General features: G+C 36.8%; 2 protein-coding genes across 2 annotated transcripts in view; one reads left to right on the top strand and one right to left on the bottom strand.

The window, feature by feature from the left end:
* The window catches only part of TDRD9 (tudor domain containing 9), a 256,016-nt gene that overhangs the window by 5,201 nt on the left and 224,544 nt on the right, over nt 1-26,271 (top strand). The window lies entirely within an intron of this gene.
* Nucleotides 7,238-24,788, bottom strand: RD3L (RD3 like). The gene is made up of 4 exons (XM_043986133.1): nt 24,656-24,788; nt 9,259-9,369; nt 8,551-8,857; nt 7,238-7,892 (listed from the first exon to the last, which is right to left on the bottom strand). The coding sequence occupies exons 3-4, from the start codon at nt 8,847-8,849 to the stop codon at nt 7,595-7,597; spliced, it is 597 nt and encodes a 198-aa protein (XP_043842068.1). The 5' UTR covers nt 8,850-8,857; nt 9,259-9,369; nt 24,656-24,788; the 3' UTR covers nt 7,238-7,594.

Here is a 26,271-nt window from a genome sequence, read left to right as displayed (position 1 = left end):
TTTAGATTTTCCTTTGTATATCTTGTTATGTTTCTTATCCTGACTCAAGGAGAGGAGAAAAAGAATGTAAAAACTAAGCTGCTATGTGTTCTGGTTACTTTTTCTGTTCAGAGTTAAGTACTGACTTCCTTAGAAATCAAACTCATAGTCATATGCTTATGTTTATTAGATTTTTATTGCCTTTTCTTCTTAACCTTCCCCCTTTCCTCATCACCCTAATTTCTTCCTATTTTCTATTTGAGGATTTCCTAATTTAAACAAGTATACTCAATTGTCCTTGCATGTGATTAACTTGATAGTTCATTTTTCCCTCTGAGCTGTTCATCATGCCATCGCCTTTTAGGGGGTCCCCTGAAGGTGCCTTGGCCTTCAGCTGTAGACTTCTATAATCAATTGTGTTAGTTCAAATCATCCTTTTACCAGCTTTTCTGTTTCCTCTCCTTATTAGTTTTTCATAGTTGTATTGATTTTTGCATCCACTTTTTCACTGAATAACACAATGTTAGAGCTGGAAGGGGATCCCAAAACTCCAAGTTGTGTATGTTTGTCTTGTCTGCTGTACTACATTGTAAAGCTTCCTGGGGTTGGGAATTTTCTAGTCCATTTCTTTTGTTTTATGAGTCTTCTGCACAGAATGGTGGTTTAATGTTCAGCAGTCTAATGCTACTGCAGTTGAACTGCTTCCACTTTGAAGGCAGATGCTTTAGTGGACCAGGAATGCAAACTCAGCATTTTTCATTTAAAATGTTGTAGATCTGGGCAGCTAGGTGGTGCAGTGGATAGAGCACCCGCCCTGGAGTCAGGAGGACCTGAGTTCAAATCCGACCTCAGACACTTGACACTTACTAGCTGTGTGACCCTGGGCAAGTCACTTAACCCCAATTGCCTCACCAAAAAAACCCCAAAACAAACAAATAAAACGTTGCAGATCAGAGAAGTTACTGGGTATTTTGATTTTCTGACAAAAATGATAAGTTAGGTAAGATCTTTAGAGAATTTGTAAAATTGTATTGAAACTTCAAAATATTAATTTTGCAATTAGAAGAAGTGTAGAGTAGTGGACAGTTGGGTTGTAGGTTGCAGTAGTCAAGAAGACCTGGGTTCACATGTTCTGCCCCTGGCCCATCCTTTGAAATTCCCTGATCTGATCATAATCTATTGTCAAACCTCCACTTCCTTTCCCTCTCAACCTTAAACCTTGTTATTCACCCTCACTGTTATTCTTCCAGACTATCTCCCATGCACTAGCTATATTCTCTTCCTCTCTCTCTTATGACCCCTTGGTGAACCAATGTGCCATTATACAGTTAGTACACTTTCCTTTTCTCTTGACTCCCTTGCCCCTTAATCTTGTTGCTAGTCATGCCCTTCGAAGCTTCAGCCTTAGATTACTCTCACTGTTTGCTTTCTTTGCTCCTATAGTGTTGCTAAATGAAACTGGAGAAAATGACAAAGCTCTTGTCCATCACAAATTTGTTATATAACCTCGATTGGACTCTTATTGCTTCAAGGTAATCCTTTTAACCTCAATTAACTCACTATCCCACTCATCACAGTGGATTTTCCAAATTTTTTCATCCATCTTCAAACTTCCCACGATTCCACTTCTCCTTTCAGCTGAAAACCTGTTGAAAAAATTGAGGCCATGTGCCGAGAGCCTCCTCTTTTCCTTTTCTCCTCATCTCATATTACCCAGATACTTTCTGCTAGTAGCTCATCCTTCACCCATTTCACATCAGGAGTGCCCTTCTTTCCAAGGTAAACAAACTCCTCTAAACACCCAAGTGATCTCATTACATCTTATCTTCTGCAACAAAATTCTTCTCTCCCTTTGTCTGCTGGTTGCTTCCCTACTGCCTGTAAACATGTCCATGTCTCCCCTATTGTCATTTGACCCATCCATCTGCCCCAGATTTTGTCCCATATCTCCTCTCATTTGTAGATAAACTCCTTGGGAAGGACATCTATAATAGGTACCTTCACTTCCTTTTCTTTCACTCTTTTTAACTCTGTAATATGGCTTCTGATCTCATCATTCAACCCACATTGGTTTCTCCAATGTTATCAGTGATATCTTAAATTTCCAAATCGAATAGCTTTTTCTTATCCTCATCCTTGTTTGCCTTTCTGCGGGCTTTGATACTGTTGATCACCTCCTAAATATTTGCTTCTTTATAGGTTTTCCTGAAACAACTCTCTCCTATTTTTCCTCTGGCCTATTTGTATTTTCTTAGTCTCTTTTTGAATCTTTATCCATGTCAAGTCCTGCTAACTGTGGCTATCTCCCAAGTCTCTGTCTTCTTTTCTTCCTTTAAACTATATATTTCTTGAAAATCTTGTCAATTTCCATGGATTCAGTTATCTCTATGCTGTTGATTTTCAAAACTGTTTATCTGGCCTTAACCTTTCTGCTGACTTATAGTCTTGCATCTCTGACTGCCTATTGGATGTCTCAAAATGGATGTCCCATTGTGAGACAGAGATTAGGTTTGGAGATTCAAATGCTCAGATGGAATGGGTCAGTGCTTTGGGAAGATCAGCTGCCCATACTCTAAGTCCACATTTTAGCCTGGAGGGGTTCTGGTGTCTCCTTCAATTATACCAGAACAGGTTGGCAAAGGGTGAGAGTTGCAGGGATTTGGAGCTATTCTTCCCTGTAATAAAAAGGACAGCAGAAAAGATCATACCCACTTTTGTTGGATTCCCAGAAAATCATCCTTCCTGTCTCTCCAGATGCGTGAGAGGTTTTCTGGTCTTGGGTAATATGAGTTGTGTCCAAACATGGGAAGTAACCAAGAACAACTTGGTAGATTTTTCATCCCTGATCCTCCCCCAAGCCGACCTATGGTGGTGTTGTGGTGGAAGATCAACCTTACCCCCTAACTGGTCTGGGACTTGTGGGTTGGTGCGGCTGGCCACCCTCTTTACCATGGCATCTGAGCATTTCTCCAAATCTGAGTCTAAATCAAGAAAGAAACACAGCCCAGAGGGGCAAAAAGGGTCATCTGATGCTCTAATATGCCTAGCTAGCATAGGATTCACAAATTTAGACCAAAAGGCAGAGGAGCTATTCAATAAATGGAATGAGAGGAGCCAAATAGTCAAAAATAAAGAGGAGGGATTGTGAGAAATGGGTAGTTGTCTCCTCTCAATGTGGATATAACAGTCATACTCCCCCTGACCTGTTTGTAGGACAAAGGTCTCAGATCCCCTCCTCCCCCTCAGGTTATCAAGGTCATAGGGTTCAAGGAGCCCTGGTCTCAATAAGGTCCGCTCCAGAGTTGTGTCCATATAAGGAAGTATAAGGTCCACTCCTGAGTCATGCCCATACAAGGAAGAGGGGTGGGAATACTGCCTTCCAATTAGCTAGTTTTTGTTCATAGATTGTAACCCCCCCCCAGTGATGAAAAAGGGAAGGGTCCATTTGAGTTAGGGACTAGGGTATAAAACAGGGCCTTCGAGCCCCCTTTCTGGGCACCCACTAGCTGCACACTAGGGTGCCTCCTTCTTATGAGAAGAAAATAAAGGGCCTTTGTCACTTTGCTTTTGAGTTCCTGAGAATTATTGAGAAGAGGATGGATTTTTTCCTCACACCCATGGACATCTTCACCTCAACATGTCAAAAACTAAATTCATTATCTCTTCCCCCCCGAAACCCTTCCTGCTCTTGAACTTCCCTATTGCTGTTGAGGGTACCACCATCATCCCAGTCATTCAGGCTCTTAATATAGACACAGTCTTCAACTCCTCACTCTCTTCTTCATCCTCTAACCTCCAGTATCTGATCTGTTAGGGCCTGTTGATGTTACCTTTGCAACATCGCTCTTCCTCTCCTCTCTCTTCTCTATCACCCAAACATAAAATTGTTTGGGATTCAAAGCCCTTCATAAACTGGGCCCTTTCTACCTTTCCAATCTTCTTATACCCCCATCTACTGGTGAAACTGGCGTCTGTGCACAAGACTCCTAACTAGGTATTTTTACTGGCTATTTTCCATGCCTAGAATACTCTCCCTCCTCATTTCTGCCTCCTGGCTTCCTTCATGTCCCAGTTAAAATCTCTCCTACAAGGAAGCTTTTCCTGATTGCTGTTAATTCTGGTGCTGCCCCCCCCCCCCTCGATTATTTCCAACGTATCGTGTGTGTGTGTGTGTGTGTGTGTGTGTGTGTGTGTGTGTGTGTGTATAACAAGGGCCTAGCACATAGTAGGTGCTTAATATGTGTTCATTGACTGACTGGCTGTTGTAATCTAGGTTAGGTCACTTAGGTTCTCAATGCCCTACACCCCCTCCCTTAAGAATGAGCAGCAGTTCTGTATATGTAGAGTGAGTTTCTTCACTGGAAGTTCCCCAATGAAATCATATATCACAATCCCCTCCTACCTCAACTCCCTTTCTCCCCCCAACCCAAAACATTTGTTTGGAATGGATATACCTATTATATAAAAATCTAAATTAAACTTTTTTTTTTTTAGTGAGGCAATTGGGGTTAAGTGACTTGCCCAGGGTCACACAGCTAGTAAGTGTTAAGTGTCTGAGGCCGGATTTGAACTCAGGTACTCCTGACTCCAGGGCCAGTGCTCTATCCACTGGACCACCTAGCTGCCCCTAAATTAAACTTTTTAAAAAGCTAAGTTGGAATGGTTATTTGCTTTAAAAAAAGATTTACAGGAGGGGCAGCTAGGTGGCACAGTGGATAAAGCACCGGCCCTGGATTCAGGAGGACCTGAGTTCAAATCCGGCCTCAGACACTTGACACTTACTAGCTGTGTGACCCTGGGCAAGTCACTTAACCTTCGTTGTCCCCCCCCCCCCAAAAAAAAAGATTCACTAGAGCAATGTTTCTCAAATAGCTGCAAGGAAACCTGAAATACACCTTAAGTCTGCTTAAAAAAAAAAAGAACCATACGTTATATGGGTTTTTTTTGTTTGTTTTTTGTTTTTTTGGTGAGGCAATTGGGGTTAAGTGACTTGCCCAGGGTCACACAGCTAGTAAGTGTTAAGTATCTGAGGCTGGATTTTAACTCAGGTCCTCCTGACTCCAGGGCTGGTACTCTACCACCTAGCTGCCCCCACCATATGTTACATGTTAACAGGCATAAAAATAATTTAAGAGGATTTTACTTACTACAAGGGTTCTGCTAAAGATTTGTTTAAACTGAAGGGTTCTACCACTATGAAAAAGTTTAAGAGTTTACTGCACTAGAAGATGCTTAGAGAAATAGGAAACCTCTCCTCAGAATGCCTAAAATATGCGAATTACATCTTATGTGAAAATTTGTCTGACAGTACTTTCCTAGATGGTTATTTCCTTTTTCTTTCCCCTGAAAGTTTGGGGCAGGAGAACATGGCTATAAGTATCCTTTGATTATGTTTTTCATTCTTTAGGTTTTTGAAAAGTTTGGATATTCTGAGGAAATTATTTTCAATATTGTTCATTTCCAATTCAGCCAAAAATTTTGATTAGCAAAAATTTAATTTCAATTATAGTTTAGATGACATTTTCCATTCTTGTCATGTAGTTCAACTTCACTGAATATTTATTAAACACCACTATGTAAAGAATACTGCACTGAGTGCTGGAGGAAATGCAAAGTCAGTATAATGAGGTAAGTTGATGGGTCGAGAACTGTCCTGATTCACCCCCATAACTAGAATGCAAAATGGCACTGGGTTAGTTTAGAATAAATACTCTGGTGATAGTAGCTACATTGTAATTATAGAGTCTGAGTTGGAAGGGACTTTAGAGGGCATCTAGTCCACACTCTACCTTCTGTCAAGTAGTAACCCTATGTATTTTCTTTCAAGACCTCCAGTAACACAGAATACACTACTTATGGAAGAAACTCATGCTACTTCTAGTTATTCGGAGGTTTAGACTTTAAGCCTCAATTGGATTTCTTTACAACTTATATTCATTTGCCTTTTTTGTCCTTCCTCAGTCCATTCCATCCTTACTGGGCCCAAGAGGAAAATTTTATGAAGACTGAGTTGGTCTATAGTCTTTTCAAGTGGGAGTAAATACAGTTGATTTTAAAAAATATTTTGTTTTTACTCTGAGGGATAGGAAAAGCTTTGTTTGCAGATATTTCCTGGTCTCTGACTTCTTTTGGTAGATACGTAGAAACTTCTCAGGGAGCAGGCTTGTAGGTCAGGGTTCATTTGGAACGTTTTCTGTCTAGGATGGCACAGTGAATGAGGGAATGAGCATAATCCAGTCGTTTCACTGCCATTACTACAGAGATGGAGTTTTCTGAACAGACCTGAGTCTTCAGCATTTGCTTTCTGCCCATGCCCAGTGCTGCCTTTTCCCCCTTTTGCATTCCAGAGCTGGGAAGGACCTGAGACTTTAATCCAACCCCTTACTTTACAGATGAGGAAGTGGAGATCTGGAAAGGTGGAGTAAATGCTCCAGTGTGCCTCCTTTTTTCAGGGGTTTACATCAGATGGCCATGGACCTTTGTTTTTCTTAAAGACTTAAGCTTCTCCACAAAGAAATAAATGACAAAAACAAGGGGAAGAGAGATGAGATATTAAAATAGGACATTTCTTTTGGGTTTATTTGGATCCACAGATGGATTTTTTTATATTTGAGTCATCTTGATTTTTGTTAAGGCATGCCCTTGTGGACACATTTCTTGATAATTATTGGATTTGAGATTTAATTAAAGCAAACCAAACATTTTTTAAAGAAATTTGGTGAGGGAGAAAGAAACTGGAGCTTACGCATTTTTCCCTTCTGTACAGAGGTCTTAATTTTGGAATTTAATTCTTTTTTTTTTGTTTATATGTTTATTTAAAGTTAGAACTCACATTTTAATTTTCTTCACATATAGTCATGTCTAAGTTGACCTTTAAGGGCCTTGAGCAAAATCCATCTCTTGGGTACTTACGTTCTTGAATGGTTAAGATTCATGAGCTTTTTTCATTCTTTCATAGAATTACTATAATCCCTGAATTATAATTTTAAAGGTTGCTAGGGTGTTATTTCACATTTTGTTTGAGCTGAGAGGGAAGTTAAATAGTGTATAATTTTTGTTCTAGGAGACTACCGATTATTAATGTGGTTAAAACCCAGACCATTTCCTTCTGTTAATTTGAAGATTATGTATCCATTTTAGGATGCTGCTTTTTTTTCAGTTCATTGTTATGTTGTGAGTACAGTTGATAACTTTAAAGCATTTATTTTATTCTACATATAGCTTCTTTATGTAAATATTTTTAAAAAATTGTTCTTGCTATCCACTCTTTACAAAGTGTTAGTTACATTTTAAGTACATAAAATTAGTTTGTTTGCTGTAGTATATGCTAGAGGTATGGTAAAAACAGGGAAATATTTCAAACATTTACTTAAGAAAGCCACAATGTACATTTCAGTTAAATGTTACTGCTAAATGAAAACATGACATTTTTTGTACAATAACTAAGGATAGTTCTAATTATAGAAAATATAAGCACATCCATAAGAATGGTAAACTTTTTAGTAACAAAGGGTAACATGAAATCATCACATTTTCTTATTTCTAAGCTATATTTCATGTTGTAGGTTCAAGTTTAAAATTGTACAAATAAATAACTTGATTGAAGATGAGTGACTTAAGTTGATGGATAGTAATATGGCAGATTCCATATTCTCTGTGAGAATGTAGGGAACATATTTTTTGTGTTTTTATCAATGTAACTTGAAATAGTAGGAATTTCTTCTTTCTCTGAATTCCTGGTACTTTCACCTAGAACTCCAAAGTGGACAGAGCAGTTTGTGTTCTGTGTGTCTTCCAGTTCCTCTTGTTGACTTGGTTTTTCTGCATTGGTTAGAAAATCTCTTAGCACTTGCTTGAAGATGTAGACTATTTCCCATGGCAAAACGTCATTTTCTGCTAAAACTTCTCGAAATCTAGAAGAAAAACTAGTAATGAATATGTAATTTTGAAATACTTCAAGTATTTATAGTTCCATTTAAAAAAATCTACAGAGCCCTGATAAAAGAGATTTTTGTGTATTTTAGAATTAAAATTTTTTTAAAGGAAGGATTAGAATCCATTAAAGTTTTGTTAGTTTTCACTTATGTTACCCTGAAGGGTTTTTTGTACAGAAAGGACTTGTTCATTCTTCTTCCTTCTTATGTGACCTTTGAAACCTCATGCAAAAATTTTAGTGGAAGATTTCTGAAACTAAGGTAGTTACTGCTAGGAAAACAATAACCATTAAGTGATTTAAAAATTAATGTAAAACCATTGCCACTTGTAGGATTATGATTTAAATGAATAATTTAAAGCTTGAAATCAATATTAAATAATACAGAACCAGTGATGGTATAGCAACTTTTTGCAAAAGGTAGTATTTGTTATATAAAGAAGAGTAAACCATATTTTCTTTTGGGCCATGCAGAGTTATGAAATCATACTTTGTCTACAGGGACTTTATGGTTACTATCTTGTTTGATAAATATAGCTAAAAATTTACATAATTGCTTAGAATTTCCACTCTAAGTAGTTAAGGAGTTTAAGACTAACATCTGCAAACATCTTAAAAAAAGAATCCTGTATCTGTACCTGCTGAGAATAGTTCCAGTCTGGCAAGGTTGAACTTGTGAGCAGAGAGCTTCAAGCTGTCTTTGTTCAGTAGCTGGGATCGTTGCTTGAGGATTCTGGTAGGTTTTTAGCCAATTGTAATCTGCACCAGTTTTTTTCACTTTTTCTTCATTTTCAATCTCTTGTATTAATCTCTCACGTTCTTTTAGGTGCCATGTGAGTTCCCGAAGCAGAGTCTTTGTTACTACATCTGAACCTGGATAGTGTGTGGATTTATGGGATTCTCTTTTTGACCACTTCATCCAACTAAAAAGTGGCATTTTATAATCTGGGAAAATCACATACATTTATTAATTATAAAATAGGACCGAGTTGGAAGTATTTGAGAAATTTGCAGTGGATTTGTCATAGAGTAATATTTCATTATACAAGTTCAAAATAAGATTGGAAAAAGTAAATTATGAAATCTTCCAATACATAACCAGGTTTTGACTAATAAGGAAGACAGCTTAAACATCTCGATAAACTTCTGTTTTGTTCCCATAAATATGTTTTTAGTACAGCTAAACATTTTTCCCAAAAGAATTACTCCAGTTTAACAACTTCTAAAATAATTAATAATATTTGCTACCATCAGTACTAGTAAAGAAGATTTAACGTTTAGAAGAGGATTATCTAAGAATAGGTTTTTTTGATCTATGTTTTGTAAAGAAAAAAATGAAAACATACCTGTTAAGTTGTCACTGTCTGTCCAATGTGGTGGTTGTGGTTCAAAGGAGTCTTGCTTGAAGTAGAGATTTTTATTCAGTCATATCCTGTTCTTTTAGATGTGTCTGTCCACTGTTGAAAAAAGCAGCCTGCCTTATTTAATTAACCTTTTAAACCGAGTTCTTGATAAATTACTTTCTCTGTTGGGAATATGTTTTTATTTCTTTGTTGATGAAACTGCTGCTTAATTAATCTTGTTTGATAAAAAAATATAACTGACTTTATTCTCCATGAAATCCCTTAAGATCTCCTACGTTTTGAATGTAGTTTTGGCTATGGAAGCAATCTGAAAGAAGTAGGTACAGATACAAATGTTTGTTTCAAAATGCTTGCAAATATATTGTTGGTAGTGAGATGAATAACAGTAGTCTGAAGCAACTACAGATGTGCTCCTAGCTAAAGTTAAGACTGTCGCATGATGTGATGCTTTGCTGTGCATAGCTGTAGGTCACAGTTTAGTGCTGTATTTTTATGCCTGTAGAGCTCTAAAAATAACCATGTTGCTTTTATTCTGTAGCTAAACTTTCAGGCCATTTGGAAGCCAGGTCACTATCTTCTTTAAATGAAGATGGAGAAGTAAATTAGACTTAAATTATTAAAACTTGAAAAATAAACGGTAGCATCCCCTTGCCAGTGAAATACTGTGAAAACTCAATTTTATTGAGCAGATATAGTCAAAGAATCCTGAGCAGGCAGTTATTCATGTGATTTTTAGCAACTTGTGTTCTTTTTTTCTACATACTAATTATTTTTTGTTCATATATTTAAACCATTATAAATGTTCATTAACATTTCAAATATTTTAAGATGTAAACTTTGAAATATAGAGCATATACTTTACATTATTTTAAAAGTATGATGAGCCTAGTAAGGCCATTATAATACTTAAGGGTCAGAATATTAGAACTTAAAATACATTGATAAATCATATCAGAATAAAATATCGAGGCTTAGTATATTAAATTTTGTCACAGTATATTTTCTCCTTTGCGAATTAAAGGTAAAATGCTAGATTTTTCGTTTACATTTGTTATATTTGCTATTTGCTATAGGGAAATATATTGTAGGTTGTAAAGGTCACTTTGTATACTGCTTTGTAGATAAGGTCTTTTCTTTTGAAAGCATTTTTTCTTTATTACTTTTTCTCTGCATGTTTAATCAAACTATGGAACAGCAGGCTTTGTTTAAAGCAGACCTAGATGTCATGCAACATAAAGAATGATGTGTGTGGCCATTACTATAGCTGATATTACTTGTACTTTGGGAAAATTCAGATGTCAGGATTAATTATATTCAGCTGGAAGGCTTTCACATTGGATTGTACATGGTACTATGAAAAATGAAAGGAGTTGGGTTTATAATGACAGAAATGTCCTACCAAATTTTCTGATAAAATTTAAATGATTCTTGCCACCTCTTTCTTTAAACTATCTTGTTGCTGCTATTTTTTACTGAAAGCGTGTGACTTATATCAGAAGTACAATAGAGTAGAATATTCCTAAAGTGCGTGGATTGTAGGGAGATATATATGTGTATGTATACATCTCCATCTGGAAACAGACACAGCACACAGATGTGCATATGCATACATATGCACACATGAGAAACACATACAGCATGACACGTGAACATGTGCAGTGCATGCACACAGTGTCTCTATACACATAAATAAACATGTGTGTTTGTGTGTATGCGAGTCCAGGCTTCTTAGTCTTAAGACTCTTTCCAAGTTGAAGCATTGATGGTTGGGATGGAAGTACCAAAGGATAAAATAAATTGGATAATGAGCACATTAAAAGAATTGAAGAAAGTCTGTAATTCAAGAAAGACTTTATACATAGACATAGACACATACATCTACATACACCTCCAAGAAGAGATGAAAGAACAGTTAGGAAATATTAACTAATATTGTACCTCAGAATGAAAAACATTAGTGGGAATAGCAAGTAGCAATAAAAGTGGAAACCATTAAATAGATAAAATTAAAGAACAATCTTAGAATGTAATAAGTTTTAAAAAGCAACTAACAAATATTCATAAGATATCATGCATCTGTTTTTTTCAAAACAGATTTGGAAAACAGCAGGAAGGCACAAACCTTAGTGTAATTGGACTTCTAGATTAAAACACTGAAAAAGAAGAAAAGTTAAATACTATATGTTGAGTAACTACTTTTAGAGAAATTCTAGAGTAGCCAAAAATGGACTCTTAATACACAAATAGAAACTGTATGTTCAGTATGGAGAAATTCTAACTAACCTTCCAAGGCAAATAATTATTAAATTTCAGAATTTGAGAGGGCTAGGGGGAAAAACCCTAAGAACTGAGAAAGTGGGAGGATGGTGGTTACGTTCAACAGAAATTGGGAGGCTTGGAAGGAAGATGAAATGTGATTTGGGGAGGTGAATTCAGTGAGAGGAAAGGAAAAGATAATTGGGGTTTTTTTGGACATGTTGAGTTTTAGGTGCTTATAGGACAGCTAGGTGGAGATATTTAACAGAAAGTTTATGATGCAATATTTTTATTTGCATTTTTATTTATTGATTTATTTTTCCTTTACATGTAAAGATAGTTCTCAACTTTTGTTTATACAAGCTTTCCAATTTCAGATTTTTCTCCGTCCCTCCCCTCCCTTCCCCCTCCCCTAGACAGCAGATAATCTGATATAGGTTATATATATACACATAATAACATTAATCCTATTTCTGCATTAGTCATGTTATAAGAGAAAAATCAGAGCAATGATGAAAAACTTCAAAATAGAAAAAACAACAGCACCAAAAACAAAAGAAATACTATGGTTCATTCAGCATCTATACTCCAGTTCTTTTTTTTTTTTTCTTGGATTTGGAGATCCTCTTCTATCATGAGTTCCCTGGAACTCTTCTGTACCATTGCATTGGTGAGAAGAATATAGTCCATCACAGTAGATCAACACTCAATGTTGATGATACTGTGTACAATGTTCTTCTGGTTCTGCTCATCTCACTCATCATCAGCCCACACAAGACCCTCCAGGTTTCTCTGAACTCCTCCTGCTCATCATTTCTTACAGCACAATAGTATTCCATTGTATTCATATACCACAACTTGTCCAGCCATTCCCCAATTGATGGGCATCCCCTCAACTTCCAATTCCTTGCCACCACATAAAGAGCAGCTATAAATATTTTTGTACATGTGGGTCCCTTTCCCCTTTCCATGATTTCTTTGGGAAAAAGACCCCAAAGTGGTATTGCTGGGTCAAAGGGTATGCACAGCTTCATAGCCCTTTGGGCATAATTCCAAATTGCTCTCCAGAATGGTTGGATCAGTTCACAGCTCCACCAACAATGCATTAGTGTTCCAATTTTCCCACAGCTTCTCCAACATTTATTATTTTCCTTTTTTGTCATTTTAGCCAATCTGATAGGTGTCAGGTGGTACCTCAGAGTTGTTTTAATTTGCATCTCTCTAATCAATAGTGATTTAGAGCATTTTTTCATATGGGAATAGATAGCTTTGGTTTCTTCATCAGAAAACTGCCTGTTCATATCCTTTGATCATTCCTCAATTGGGGAATGACTTGGATTCTTATAAATTTGATTTAGTTCCCTATATATTTTAGAGATGAGGCCTTTATCAGAAGTACTGGCCACAAAAATGGTTTCCCAGATTTCTGCCTCCCTTCTAATTTTGGATGCATTGCTTCTGTTTGTACAAAATTTTTTTAATTTAATGTAATCAAAATCATCCATTTTGCATTTTATAATATACTCTTTCTCTTGTTTGGTCATAAACTGTTTTCCTTTCCAAAGATCTGATAGGTAGACTATTCCTTTCTCTCCTAATTTACCTATGGTATCACCTCTCATGTCTAAATCGTGTATCAATTTGGACCTTATTTTAGTATAAGGTGTAAGATGTTGGTCTATGCCTAATTTCTGCCATACTCTCTTCCAGTTTTCCCAGCAGTTTTTGTCAAATACTGAGTTCCTGTTCCAGAATCTGGAGTCTTTGGGTTTATCAAACACTACATTACTAGTGTCATTTACTACTGCATTTCCTGTGCCTAGCCTATTCCATTGATCTACCACTCTATTTTTTAGCCAGTACCAGATAGTTTTGATGACTGCTGCTTTATAGTAAAGCTCCAGGTTTGGTAGTACTAACCCACCTTCTGTTGAATTTTTTTTCATTATTTCCCTGGATATTCTTGATTTTTTTGCTTTTCCAGATGAATTTTGTTATTATTTTTTCTAGCTCTATAAAATAATTTTTAGGTAGTCTGATTGGTATGGCACTGAATAAGTAAAATAAATTTAGGCAGTATTCTCATTTTCACTATATTAGCTCTGCCTATCCATGAGCAATTGATATCTTTCTAATTATTTAGATCTGATTGATTTGTATGAAGAGTGTTTGGTAGTTGTGTTCATAGAGTTCCTGGGTTTGTCTTGGCAAGTAGACTCCCAGGTATTTTATATTATCTACCATTACTTTAAATGGAATTTCTCTTTCTATCTCTTGCTGCTGGGCTTTGTTGGTCATGTATAGTAATGCTGATGATTTATGTGGATTTATTTTATATCCTGCTACTTTGCTAAAGTTGTTAATTGTTTCAAGTAATTTTTGAGTTGATTCTCTAGGATTCTTTAAGTATACCATCATATCATCTGCAAAGAGTGATAGTTTTGTTTCCTCCTTGCCTCTTCTAATTCCTTTAATTCCTTTCTCTTCTCTGATAGCTAAAGCTAACATTTCTAGGACAGTATTAAATAATAGGGGTGATAATGGACATCCCTGTTTCACCCCTGATCTTATTGGGAAGGCCTCTAATTGATCTCCATTGCATATACTTGCTGATGGCTTTAGGTAGATACTGTTTATTATTTTAAGGAAAGCTCCTCCTATTCCTAAACTCTCCAGTGTTTTTATTAGGAATGGGTGTTGTAGTTTGTCAAAAGCTTTCTCTGCATCTATTGAGATAATCATATGATTTTGGTTGGTTTTCTTATTGATATGGTTGATTATGTTAATAGTTTTCCTAATGTTGAACCAGCCCTGCATTCCTGGTATAAATCCCACCTGGTCATAGTTATTATCCTGGTGATCACTTGCTGTAAGCTCCTTGCTAATATCTTATTTAAGATTTTAGCATCAATATTCATTAGGGAAATTGGTCTATAATTTTCTTTCTCTGTTTTTGCTTTGCTTGGTTTTGGTATCACCACCATATTTGTGTCATAAAATGAATTTGGTAGTTCACCTATTTTTCCAAATGATTTGTATAATATTGGAATTAATTGTTCTTTAAATGTTTGGTAAAATTCACCCGTAAACCCATCTGGCCCTGGGGATTTTTTTCTTAGGGAGTTCATTAATGACTTGTTCAATTTCTTTTTCTAATATGGGTTTATTTAAGGATTTTATTTCTTCTTCAGTTAACCTGGGCAGTTTGTGTTTTTGTAGATATTCATCCATTTCATTTAGATTGTCAAATTTATTGGCATACAGTTGGGCAAAATAATTGCTAATTATTGATTTAATTTCCACTTCATTGGTGGTAACATCACCCTTTTCATTTTTGATACTGGTGATTTGTTTTTCTTATTTCTGTTTTTTAATCAAATTAACCAGTATTTTATCTATTTTATTGTTTTTTTTCATAAAACCAGCTCTTGGTTTTATTGATTAATTCAATAGTTTTTTTGCTTTCAATCTTATTAATTTCTCCTTTAATTTTCAGGACCTCTAGTTTAGTATCTAATTGGGGATTTCTAATTTGTTCTTTTTCTAGCTTTTTAAGTTGCATGCCCAATTCATTAATCTCCTTTTTCTCTTTTTTATTCATGTAAGCATTTAGAGCTATAAATTTTCCCCTAAGCACTGCTTTGGCTGCATCCCATAGATTTTGGTATGTTGTCTCATTATTGTCATTCTCTTGGATATAGTTATTGATTGTTTCTATGATTTGTTGTTTGGCCCATTCATTCTTTAGAATGATATTATTTAGTTTCCAATTAATTTTCATTCTACTTTCCCCAGGCTCTTTCTTACATGTAATTTTTATTGCATCATAATCTGAGAAGGATGCATTTACTGTTTCTGCCTTTCTACATTTGACTATGATGTTTTTGTGCCCTAATACATGGTCAGTTTTTGAAAATGTGTCATGTACTGCTGAGAAAAATGTATATTCCTTGCTATCCCCATTCAGTTTTCTCCAGATATCTATCATGTCTAACTTTTCTAGTAATCTATTCACCTCTTTCACTTCTTTCTTATTTATTTTTTGGCTGGATTCATCTAATTCTGAGAGGGGGAGATTCAGATCCCCTACTAGTATAGTATTACTGTCTAATTCTTCTCGTAACTCATTTAACTTCTCCTTTAAGAACTTGGATGCTATACCACTTGGCGCATACATATTTAATATTGATATTACTTCATTATCTATAGTACCTTTTAGCAAGATGTAATTTCCTTATCTCTTTTAATGAGATCTATTTTTGCCTGCACTTTGTCTGAGATAAGGATTACTACCCCTGCTTTTTTTACTTTAGCTGAAGCATAATATATTCTGCTCCAGCCTTTTACCTTTACTCTGTGTGTAAAGCAGAGAGATCTCTGCTTCAAATGTGTTTCTTGTAAACAGCATATTGTAGGATTCTGGTTTTTAATCCACTCTGCAAACACTTCAGTTTTATAGCAGAGTTCATCCCATTCACATTCACAGTTATTATTACTGACTGTCTATTCCCCTCCATTTTATTTACCCCCTTTGTACTTTTCCCCCCTTCTTTCACCCTATTCCTCCTCACCGATGTTTTACTTCTTACCCCTGCCTCCCCCAATCTGCCCTCCCTTTTTATCACCCCCCTCTCTTTTCTTTACCCTTTTCTCCCTTGCTTTTGTCCTCCCTTCTATCAGTCCCCCCCTTTCCCTTCCTCTTTTTGCTTCCCTAAAGAATGAGCTAAGTTTCTTTATCCCAGTGAACGTATATATTATTCCCTCTTTGAATCAAATCTAATGAGATTAGGGTTGAAACAATGTTCACCCCTCCTTTCTTTCCCTCTATTGTAATAGGTTGTTTTTTTCACCTCTTCATATGATATAATTCATCCCATTCTACCTCCCATTTCCTTTTCTCCCCTTAGACTCCCTTTTTAACCCCTTAATTTTTTTTTTGTATCATCACATTAAAGACAATTTATATTTATACCCTCTGTGTAAAGTCCTTCTGTCTGCCCAAATACATTTACAGTTCTTAAGAGTTATGAGTATTATCTTCCTGTGTAGGGATATAAGCAGTTTAACCTAATTGAGTAACCTTTTTTTTCCCCCTCTGTTTACCTTTTTAAACTTCTCTTGAGTTTTGTATGTTAAGATCGAATTTTCTATTCAGTTCTGGTCTTTTCGTCAGGAAAGATTGAAAGTCTCCAATGTCATTAAATGTCCATCTTTTCCCCTGAAAGAGAATGCACATTTTTGCTGGGTAATAGATTCTTGGCTGCAATCCAAGCTCCTTTGCCTTCCTGAATATCATATTCCAAGCCTTGCGGTCCTTTAATGTTGAAGCTGCCAGGTCCTGAGCAATCCTGACTGTGGCTCCATGATATTTAAATTGCTTCTTTCTGGCTGCTTGGAGTATTTTCTCCTTCATCTGATAATTCTGGAATTTGGCTACAATATTCCTTGGAGTTTTTCTTTTGGGGTCTCTTTCAGGAGGTGATCGGTGGATTCTTTCAATGATGATTTTATCCTCTGATTCTATGATATCAGGGCAGTTCTCCTTAATAATTTCCTGGAATATGGTGTCTAGATTCTTTTTCTGGTCATGGCTTTCAGGCAGACCAATGATTCTCAAATTGTCTCTCCTCGATCTGTTTTCCAGATCAATTGTCTTTCCAATGAGGTATTTCACATTTTCTTCTATTTTTTCATTCTTTTGATTCTGCTTGACTGATTCCTGGTGTTTCATGGATTCCTTATCTTCCAACTGACCAATTTTAATTTTTAAGGCATTGTTTTCTTCAGTGAGATTATGCACCTTTTTTTCCATTTGGCCAAATGAATTTTTTAAGGCATTGTTTTCTTCAGTGAAATTATGCTCTTTTTTTTCCCATTTGGCCAGTTAATTTTTGTGCTTCCTTTTCCAAGCTGCTGATTCTTTTTTTTTCATAGTTTTCTTGTTTTGCTTTCATCTCTCCCCATTTTTTCTTCTACCTCTCTCAGTTGATTTTTAAAATCCTTTTTGAGCTCTTCCAGGAAGGCTTTTTGTTCTTGAGACCAATTCACCTTTCCTCGTGAGGCTTCAGATGTAGGCAATTTGAGGGTATTGTCCTCATCTGAGTTTGTGTTGGCTTCTTCCCTATTGATACAGAAGCTCTCAATGGAGAGGGCTCTTTTTTGCTTCTTACTCATTATTGCAGTTTATTTTTTAATTTGAGGTCTGCTCTGGGGGCACCAGGGTCCCTGTTTTGGGCTTCTTGTGCAGGGGTATAGGTGCTCTGTGACCGGTTTTTTACTCTGAGGGCTTTATAGTGTGTGCAGTTCGCCCCCCTGCACTTCCTGTCTGAGTACCCTCGGCCAGGCACCTGATCCCGCCTGCCCCATTCATGGCCCTCCTGGCCGGTGCACTGTCCTTGGCCACCAGATTTTTGAGCCAGGTTCCAGGGGCCTCAGTTGTTAGGCTGTGGCCCGCACCTCCTGCTGACTTGCCCCAACCCCCTCGGCGCTGGGCTGCTGCAACCCTGTGCTGGACCTCCCTTTTGCCTGGGTCAGACCGACCTTTTCCTGAAGTCTTCTAAATTATCTCTGGTTGGAAGACTGTGTCTCTCTGTCTCTTTGCAGGTTCTGTAGTTTCAGAATCTGTCCAGAGGCTTGATTTAATGTTCTTTTTGAGGGAACAGAAGGAGAGCTCAGGCAGCTTGCTGATTCCTCTCTGCCATCTTGGCTCCACCCCCCTCTATGATGCAATATTAAAGTTGGGGAAAAATTAGAAATGGTTCTATAGATTTACAGGAGCCCTAAGTGTAGAGAACACTTATTAATGCACCCAACAAGGAATTGAATGTAGAGGGGAAAATGAAGAAGAGGACTTTCTTCTTTGTCATGGGTCCCCATGTCTGTAGGGTGAGAGATGGATCTGGGTCTAACAAAAGAACAGGGAAGGAATAGTGAGACTAGTAGGAGGAAGATCAGGACTGAGCAATTTCACAGAAACAAAGGGAGGGGATGATATTCTCTCACCTTTGCCTCTTGGAATCCCTCCCTTCTTTTTTTTTTTTTTTGGGGTAGGGCAATGAGGGTTAAGTGACTTGCCCAAGGTCACACAGCTAGTAAGTGTCAAGTGTCTGAGGCTGGATTTGAACTCAGGTACTCCTGACTCTAGGGCTGGTGCTCTATCCACTGCGCCACCTAGCTGCCCCCAGTTGTCTTTTTTAACATCTCAAACTGGTTGTCTCATAGGCATCTCAAAATAACAGTATCCAGAACAGAATTCCTTCTGCTATTCTGAACTTTCCTGTTACTGTTGAGGGCTCCACCACCCTCCCAGGTAACAAGTTTGCAGTCTTGGGGTCATTCTTAACTCTTCACTCTCCCTCAATCCCACATACCTTATCAGTTGACAAATCTTGTGGTTTTTGTCATCACATCTCTTATATAAATCTTCTTAGGACAGCTTGGTGGTGCAGTGGATAGAGCTCTGGACATTGTATTAGGAAGGCCAGAGTTCAGATGTGATCTCTGACTGTTATTAGCTGTGTGACCCTGGGCAAGTCACTTAACTTCTTTTTGACTTAGTTTCTTCAACTTTAAACTGGGAATAACAGCACTTATTTCAGAGGGTTGTGAGAACAGATGAGATATTTATAGTGCTTAGTATAGTGCCTGGCTCATATTTGGTGATACGTAAATGCTTGTTCCCTTGCCTTCTGTCTGCTCTTATAGCCACCAGTTCATTGCATAGAATATTACTACCAGCTATATTTCATAATATGAACATTAGACATGCTTTATCTACTTGGTCTATGTTGATAGGCCAACTTGTTGAGTCATATGAATGTCATTTAGGAGGCTCTCCATATTCTTGGGCTGTGTAAGCTTTTAGTACCAGAGCACAGGAGTATCTAGGGAACCTTACCATATTTAAGGATTACTTTTTTGATTTATATGCTGTACTGAACAGTCCCCTATGAGATTGGCAAGATAGCTAAAAAATTACAGATCTTATTTCTGAAGAAAACTAATTGAGAAAATATTAAACTATTGCTCCATTTGCTGCTTTTTTTTTTTTTTTTTGGTGGAGCAGTGAGGGTTAAGTGACTTGTCCAGAGTCACACAGCTAGTAAGTGTCAAGTGTCTAAGGTCAGATTTGAACTCGGGTCCTCCTGAATCCAAGGCCAGTGCTTTATTCACTGTACCACCTAGCTGCCTCCTCCCCATTTACTTATGTTAATCTCTACAGTCTTTTATGCAAACATTTAATATCTGTATCAAGGGCATCCTTGATGAAGGGAATAGGCAGGCTTTTGTAAACAACATTCTATTGTAGGGCACATCTTTAGAGTTTCATAACTGACTAAAATGTACAGAGAGTACAACATTCTTTTGTCTTTATTTTTTGACTATAAGAAAATACTTGATTCAATAGAGTAAATGCTGCAGTAAAGATTCTTTTCCATGAAATGTCTTCCATACATGTTAAAATCAGCAAGATTTCTTGATATGTATAATTATAGCAAGAACTTTATTCAACTTTCTGGTTTTTAATAACAAAGGAGGCCTACTCATCGAATTGACAAATATAAAATCAATCAGTGTCTTAAAAATATTTTGCTTCCTAGTTCATCAGCCTTTGAATTTCCCATAATTTTTACCTTCATTCCACCCCAGCCACACAGGCTATGGTTGATTATATCTTTGCTCTTTACATCACCCACAATTGTTTCATCTCTACAATCCATAAATCCGAACTTTTTAGCTGATCGTAAATAATCTCTTTTCCATCTTTCACTGTAACATACCCTCCTAAATCTTTTCTGTCTTTACTATCACTTCTGTGTACTCTGTCTCCTTCCTGGTTTCTTCTCAGTCCATCTTCTCTGCCCTGGCCACTTTTCTCGCTTCAAAATCTTTACTTATATTTAACCAGCTTAGTTTTAGTCTTTCCTTTACTCTTGAATTTCTTGCCCCCTTGTCCTCTTTACCCTCACACCTTTCCAAGCCCCAATCCTATATGACTTTCATGAGTCCTTCTCATTTGGGAGAAAAACTCTGTATATGTGGTTAATTTGGGAAAGGATTCATGGAGTATTTAGACCTTTTTAGACACAAGAGAATACTTCCACCATCTGAATTTTCTACCCTTTACTGGGGAATGCTGATGTGATGAATGGAGCCACACAAGTGGGCTCACTACAAATTTCTGTTACATAACATCACTGTTGCAGGGCCATCAATTTAGGCTTCGCTGCACGAGTCTCTTATTGCCAGAGTTTGTTCTAAACCTTCTCTTCTCATATCATAATTTACTGAAAAGAACTATGACCATTCATCTGAAATTTCCTTTTCCAAATTCTATATTGTACTTTGTTACCTCAACACTATCTTCCACTTTCTCCTCCCTTGTTTAAATCTTGGAGGAAGAGGTCCTTCTGTTGGCAGACACTAACACCTCTGTTGGTACTTTTGACACTATCCTTACTCTTTCTCCTTTGGCAGCTTGCCCTTTTCTGTCTTTTACCTCTGATTTTCAGTTTGCCTCATTGGCTTGCTCCTTTTGAGTTTTCTAACCCTGTGATCTGCCCCTACCTCCTTAAAAATAAAACCAAAAAAATTCTTCATTTGATGTTAACATCCTTTCAAGATAATCATCCACTTTCTCTTTTGTTAACCTTATTTTTTCTGGACTAGTGTTGGCCTTGTAGTTGGCCATTCTTTTTCCATTCTTTTCCATTCTCCTCCCCTCCTTTAACACAGCTCCCAAATTAATGTTCCTAAAGCACATGTAATTTCTTGCTCAAGAAGCCTCAGTGATTGCTTCATGCCTGGTGAATTAAAATACAAACTCCTCTTTTTGGCATTGAAAATCCTTCACATCCTGACTCCAATTTACCTTTCCAATATTATTGTAAATTATTCTCTTCCACATGTTATATGTTACAGCCAAACTGATTCATTTTCTGTTCGATGTATATGTTATCTTCCAAATCCTATTTCCCATGTCTGAAATTCACTTCCTCTTTACCTCTTGTGAATAGTTAGTTTCCTTTAAAGCCTACCTCAGTTGCTAGGAAGCTTATCCTGGTTCCCTTCTGCTGCTAATGTCGCACACCCTGTCCCCCATGTCCAGAAATTACTTTTGATATTAATTTTGTGCTTACTTATTTAAAAGACATTTTTTTCAATCAGAAAAAGTTTACCTTCTCTTTCTCTCATCCTCAATTGAAAAAGAAAAACAAAACTATTGTCATAAACATATATAGCAAAGCAAAACATTTTCTCATTGCCTATGTTAGAAAAGTGTCTTATTCTTCACTCTGATTCTTTCATCTTTCAGGAGTATGTGTAGCACATTTCCTCATTAGTCCTCTAGATTTTGGTTGACTGTTATGTTGATCAGATTTTTCAGGTCTTAACAATGTTGTCATTGTATAAATTGTTCTCCTGATTCATATTTGACATCAGTTCTTACAAGTCTTCCCAGATTTTTCTGAAACCATTCCCTTAAACATTTCTTACAGCATAATAGTATTTCATGACATTTGTATAATGTTGCAGTTGGAATTTAACAAAAGGGTAAACTGAGACAGATCTCTGCACAAGATAACATTTATTAATGGGGTATGCTACCTGTCAATACATGGTTTCAATGGCTTGCCTTTTTTTATGCCAAAGACCCCAAGCAAGAGGATGGAGGATCGTTTCCTTTATATAGGTTTTGGGGACTATAGAATAAAGAACAGAACAGGGTAGATGATATCATGGAATTAAGGGCAATATGATTGGTTAAAGAGCTAAGGTGGGGGCAGCTAGGTGGCGCAGTAGATAAAGCACTGACCCTGGATTCAGAAGGACCTGAGTTCAAATCCGGCCTCAGACACTTGACACTTTTACTAGCTGTGTGACCCTGGGCAAGTCACTTAACCCTCATTCCTCTGCCTCCCCCCCCCCCCAAAAAAAAGAGCTGAGGCACAGGAAACGATATTAATGATTGGAAGTGTGGTAATGGGGATTAGCAGTGACCTTCCTTCTTCTCTCATGAGACTAAGAAATGCTTGTTGTTTGAGTCCAGTTGTGAGATAGCAGCCCAGACTTTTGGACAGCAAACCAGACATCCTTTAAGGATTGCTTGGTGTGGAGTAAAGAAATCAGACCCAAATCTCTTTTCTTCACATACATTCTCTAAGGTTAGCAAAATTCCTTGAGACAGGAAGAGCTGAATTTTTAAACTTAACCCGTTAAAGGCCAGCTGAACTCTACACTAAATTCAGAGACAAAGAACCATGACAAGTAGTTACAGGACAAAATCAATTAATTGTAAATAGTATCAATAAGAAAATGTTATAGGATCAGTCTTAATCTTCTTAATACTATCACTTACTCATCCATTTCCCAATTGATTGGCACCCACTCAGTGTCATTCTTTGCTATCAAAAAAAAAGTTTTGAATATTTTTTGTAGATGATTATTTAGAGTTTGTCTTGCTTAGGATTAATCCCTTCCTTTCCCTCCCTTACTCTTCCCCTTTCTCCTCTTTTCTCCCCTTTCCTTCATATTTACATTTTGTAAAGATTGTTTTGGTTGTTTGGTTGTATCAAAAGTTTTGGTATGTTGTCTTCCTTTTGTCATTTTCTTTGATGAAAATTTCTATTTCTGTGATTTATTCTTTAACCCACTAATTCCTTATTAAATTATTTAGTCTCTAATTTTTATCTTTTCTTTAAGGGGCCTTTATTGAACATAATTTTTATTGTTTTATAGTCAGTAAAGGATATGTTTAATATACGTGCTTTTCTATATTTGTTTGTAAGGTTTTTAAATACCCTAATACATGTTTAAGTTTTGTAAAGGTGCCTTGCACAGTTCAGAAATATGCATAATCCTCTATATTCCTATTCCTTAATTGCCAAAAGCCATCACATCTAAGTTTTCAGAAATTTTATTCAGGTTCTTTTTTGTTGACCTTTTTTATTAGACTTGTCCAGATCTGAAAGGGGTACATTGAGGTGTCTATTATAGTTTGATTATTGCATTTTTTATTATGAATGGATTATCCTTTAAGTATTTAGGTGCTATATCATTTGATGCATACATATTAAGAATAGATACTCATTGTTAATAGTGTCTTTAAGCAAACAGTTATTTTCCTTTTTATCTCTTTTAATGTCGAGTTTTCTGAGATCATGTTTGCTACTCATTCTGAATTCATCTGAAGTATAATAAATATTACTCCAGGCCCCCCACCCTTTTCCCCAGGGCAATGAGGGTTAGGTGACTTGCCCAGGGTCACACAGTTAGTAAGTGTCAAGTGTCTGAGGCCAGATTTGAACTCAGGTCCTCCTGAATCTAGGGCTGGTGCTTTATCCACTGTACCCCCAGCTACCCTACTCCAGCCCTTTTAAAAAACTCTATGTAAATAATCTTCGTTTCAGGTTTCTTTTTTTCAAATATTTTGTTGGATTCTTCTTTCTAATCCATTTTTTTCTGTCTTCTCCTAGTTTTATGTGATTACTTACTGTTTATTATCAGAGTTTTGACTATTAATTATCTATAGGTCAGTTGTAATTAATGTGAGCTCAGATAATAGATTTCATTTAGTGTGAATTGTAAAATAATTCTGGATTGCATTTATTTTTTGGAGACAAAATTTTATTAATGTGCTGTGAGTGACTTAGGATTTTAACATACTCTATGTCATCAGTCTGTACTTGCATAACTAAAATTATGTGCTGTATTACCAACCATTTGGTTAATTTAAAACAAATGTCCTTGACAAAATGTACAAAAGGCAAAATGCCTCAGATGGAAACACTGCCAGTGTTAAAAAAAGAGGAGGCTTGTTATCACATTAAAACAATTTGACCTAATTGAACAGCATGAATGTGGTCATAGTAACTCTAAATCAGGACGTGTTATGCTTGAATCTACATTTTGGGATATTAAAGAACATGGAGGCAAAATAAAAGAAAAAAGCAACAGTTCATTAGAGTTTTACAGTTTGTAAAGAGCTATGAGAAATAAAAGGTGTTACAGTGATAGAAATGGAACAGTTTTTATGGAACAGTTTTTAGATGTATGGATTAAAGATTGCAATGAAAAATACATTCCTTAAATGCATCGAATGAGGTATTTGTAAAACACTTACCCAGCAGTAGGTGCTTAATAAATGCTTATTCTCTCCTTTCCTCCTTTTAGTAGGGCATCCATTCAGACAGAAGCTTCATTTGTATTTAAAACAGTGAAAGGGACAGATGGCCCAGCCATAGAATTGGTCCCATGGAGCTAGCCCAACATGTGGACTGTCCTGTGGCTGCCATGAAATCTGGATCCATGAGGAAGGGTGGTGAAGGCCATAACCTGGAGAGTAGAGGAATTTCTCAGCAAAGATATAAGTTTTCAAATTTCAAATAAGGAAGCAAAATTTGCTTAGGCATATGGACATATTTCTGCTGTCTCAATACCAGAATTAGCATAAGTAGGGGGAAATATTTTACCTCATCCCAGATATGACAGAATTTCTTTAAAGACTCCAGGTCCAGTCCATATTGGCAAAGGAAAAGTATTAGTTGAAAAAGCTATCAAAGAGCAAAATGAATTCATTCCCTCAAGTAGTATATTGTCAAATACTTTTTCCTAGAGTGGAAAGTCTTCATATTGACGATATTAAATACTATATTGAACAAAAGAAAAAGAATTGTATGTGATCAAGAAACCAAACACATTAATAAGAGAGATGAGGAAATGACTTGGTAATTTGAAAACAAGGAGGCGGCTCAAAAAGCCATGTGCGAAGGTGGAAGATATAAGTCACCATTATGGACCATTTTTCCTTCAGTTGTCTACTATATTTCTTTTTTTTGTCAGGGCAGTGAGGGTTAAGTGACTTGCCCAAGGTCACACAGCTAGTAAGTGTCAGGTGTCTGAGGCCAGATTTGAACTCAGGTTTGAACTCAGTCCAGGGCCAGTGCTTTATCCACTGTGCCACCTGGCTGTCCCCTGTCCACTATATTTAAAAAAAAAATTCCACTTCTAAACTCTGCAGACAGTTTTATATGGATATGTAGTCTGCAAGAGCAAACACAAACTAAACAGAGAAATAGAACAAATAATGAAAAATATGATGGACTTCTAGATAAACTTCATCTGAAAGAGAGAGAAAAAAAGAAAGTATACTGTGAATGTTACTTATAGAAATATAAAGATCTTGAAGATAATCTTCGTCTTCAAAGTCTTTTTTTGAGTGCCTATATGGACTGAGACCAATTCATATTTTTCTTAGAAGCTGTCAATGTAGGAACCCTGAAGTGGCTATCCTCTTCTGAGGGTGCCCCTTCATCTTCCTTGTTGCTAAAGAAACTTTCTATGGTTCTCAACTTTCTCTGTTTGCTCATCTTGCCCATCTTTTGCTTGACTTTTAACTCTCTCTTATAGTGGAGCCCTACTTCTAAGCTACACTGTCCCAAGCTTCAGAGGGTCCCAGGTATTTTGGTTTAAGGAAGGGAAGGTTTTTCACTCACCTGGCTTGTCCTCTGATCCAAAGATAACCTCAAGCCAACTTGCTAATTAACAGGGCAGCAAAACTTTGTGTTCTGTTGATTGTTACCTCCAAGGAGCCTGTGCCCCGCCCCCACCAAAGCCTCTTGCTGCTCAAGATTTCTTTCTGGTTCCCCACTGGAGTAGGACTACAGAATTCCTCCTTAAGTCCTGCAGACACCTTTGTATTTTTTCCTTCTGGCCAGCCGTTCAGCCCTCTCAACTGAC

Source organism: Dromiciops gliroides, chromosome 2, assembly GCF_019393635.1.
Source record: "Dromiciops gliroides isolate mDroGli1 chromosome 2, mDroGli1.pri, whole genome shotgun sequence".
Taxonomy (NCBI): domain Eukaryota; kingdom Metazoa; phylum Chordata; class Mammalia; order Microbiotheria; family Microbiotheriidae; genus Dromiciops; species Dromiciops gliroides.
Note: the sequence above shows the minus strand (reverse complement) of the source record. Positions and strands in the feature narration are given on the sequence as shown.

What these genes read in the sequence shown, in the direction of transcription:
- RD3L (XM_043986133.1), bottom strand. Translation starts at nt 8,849, where the DNA reads ATGCCACTTTTTAGTTGGATGAAGTGGTCAAAAAGAGAATCCCATAAA. An exon ending in ACTGGAACTATTCTCAGCAG is followed by an intron (nt 7,893 to 8,550) that starts GTACAGATACAG and finishes TTTTTCTTCTAG; the next exon opens with ATTTCGAGAAGTTTTAGCAG.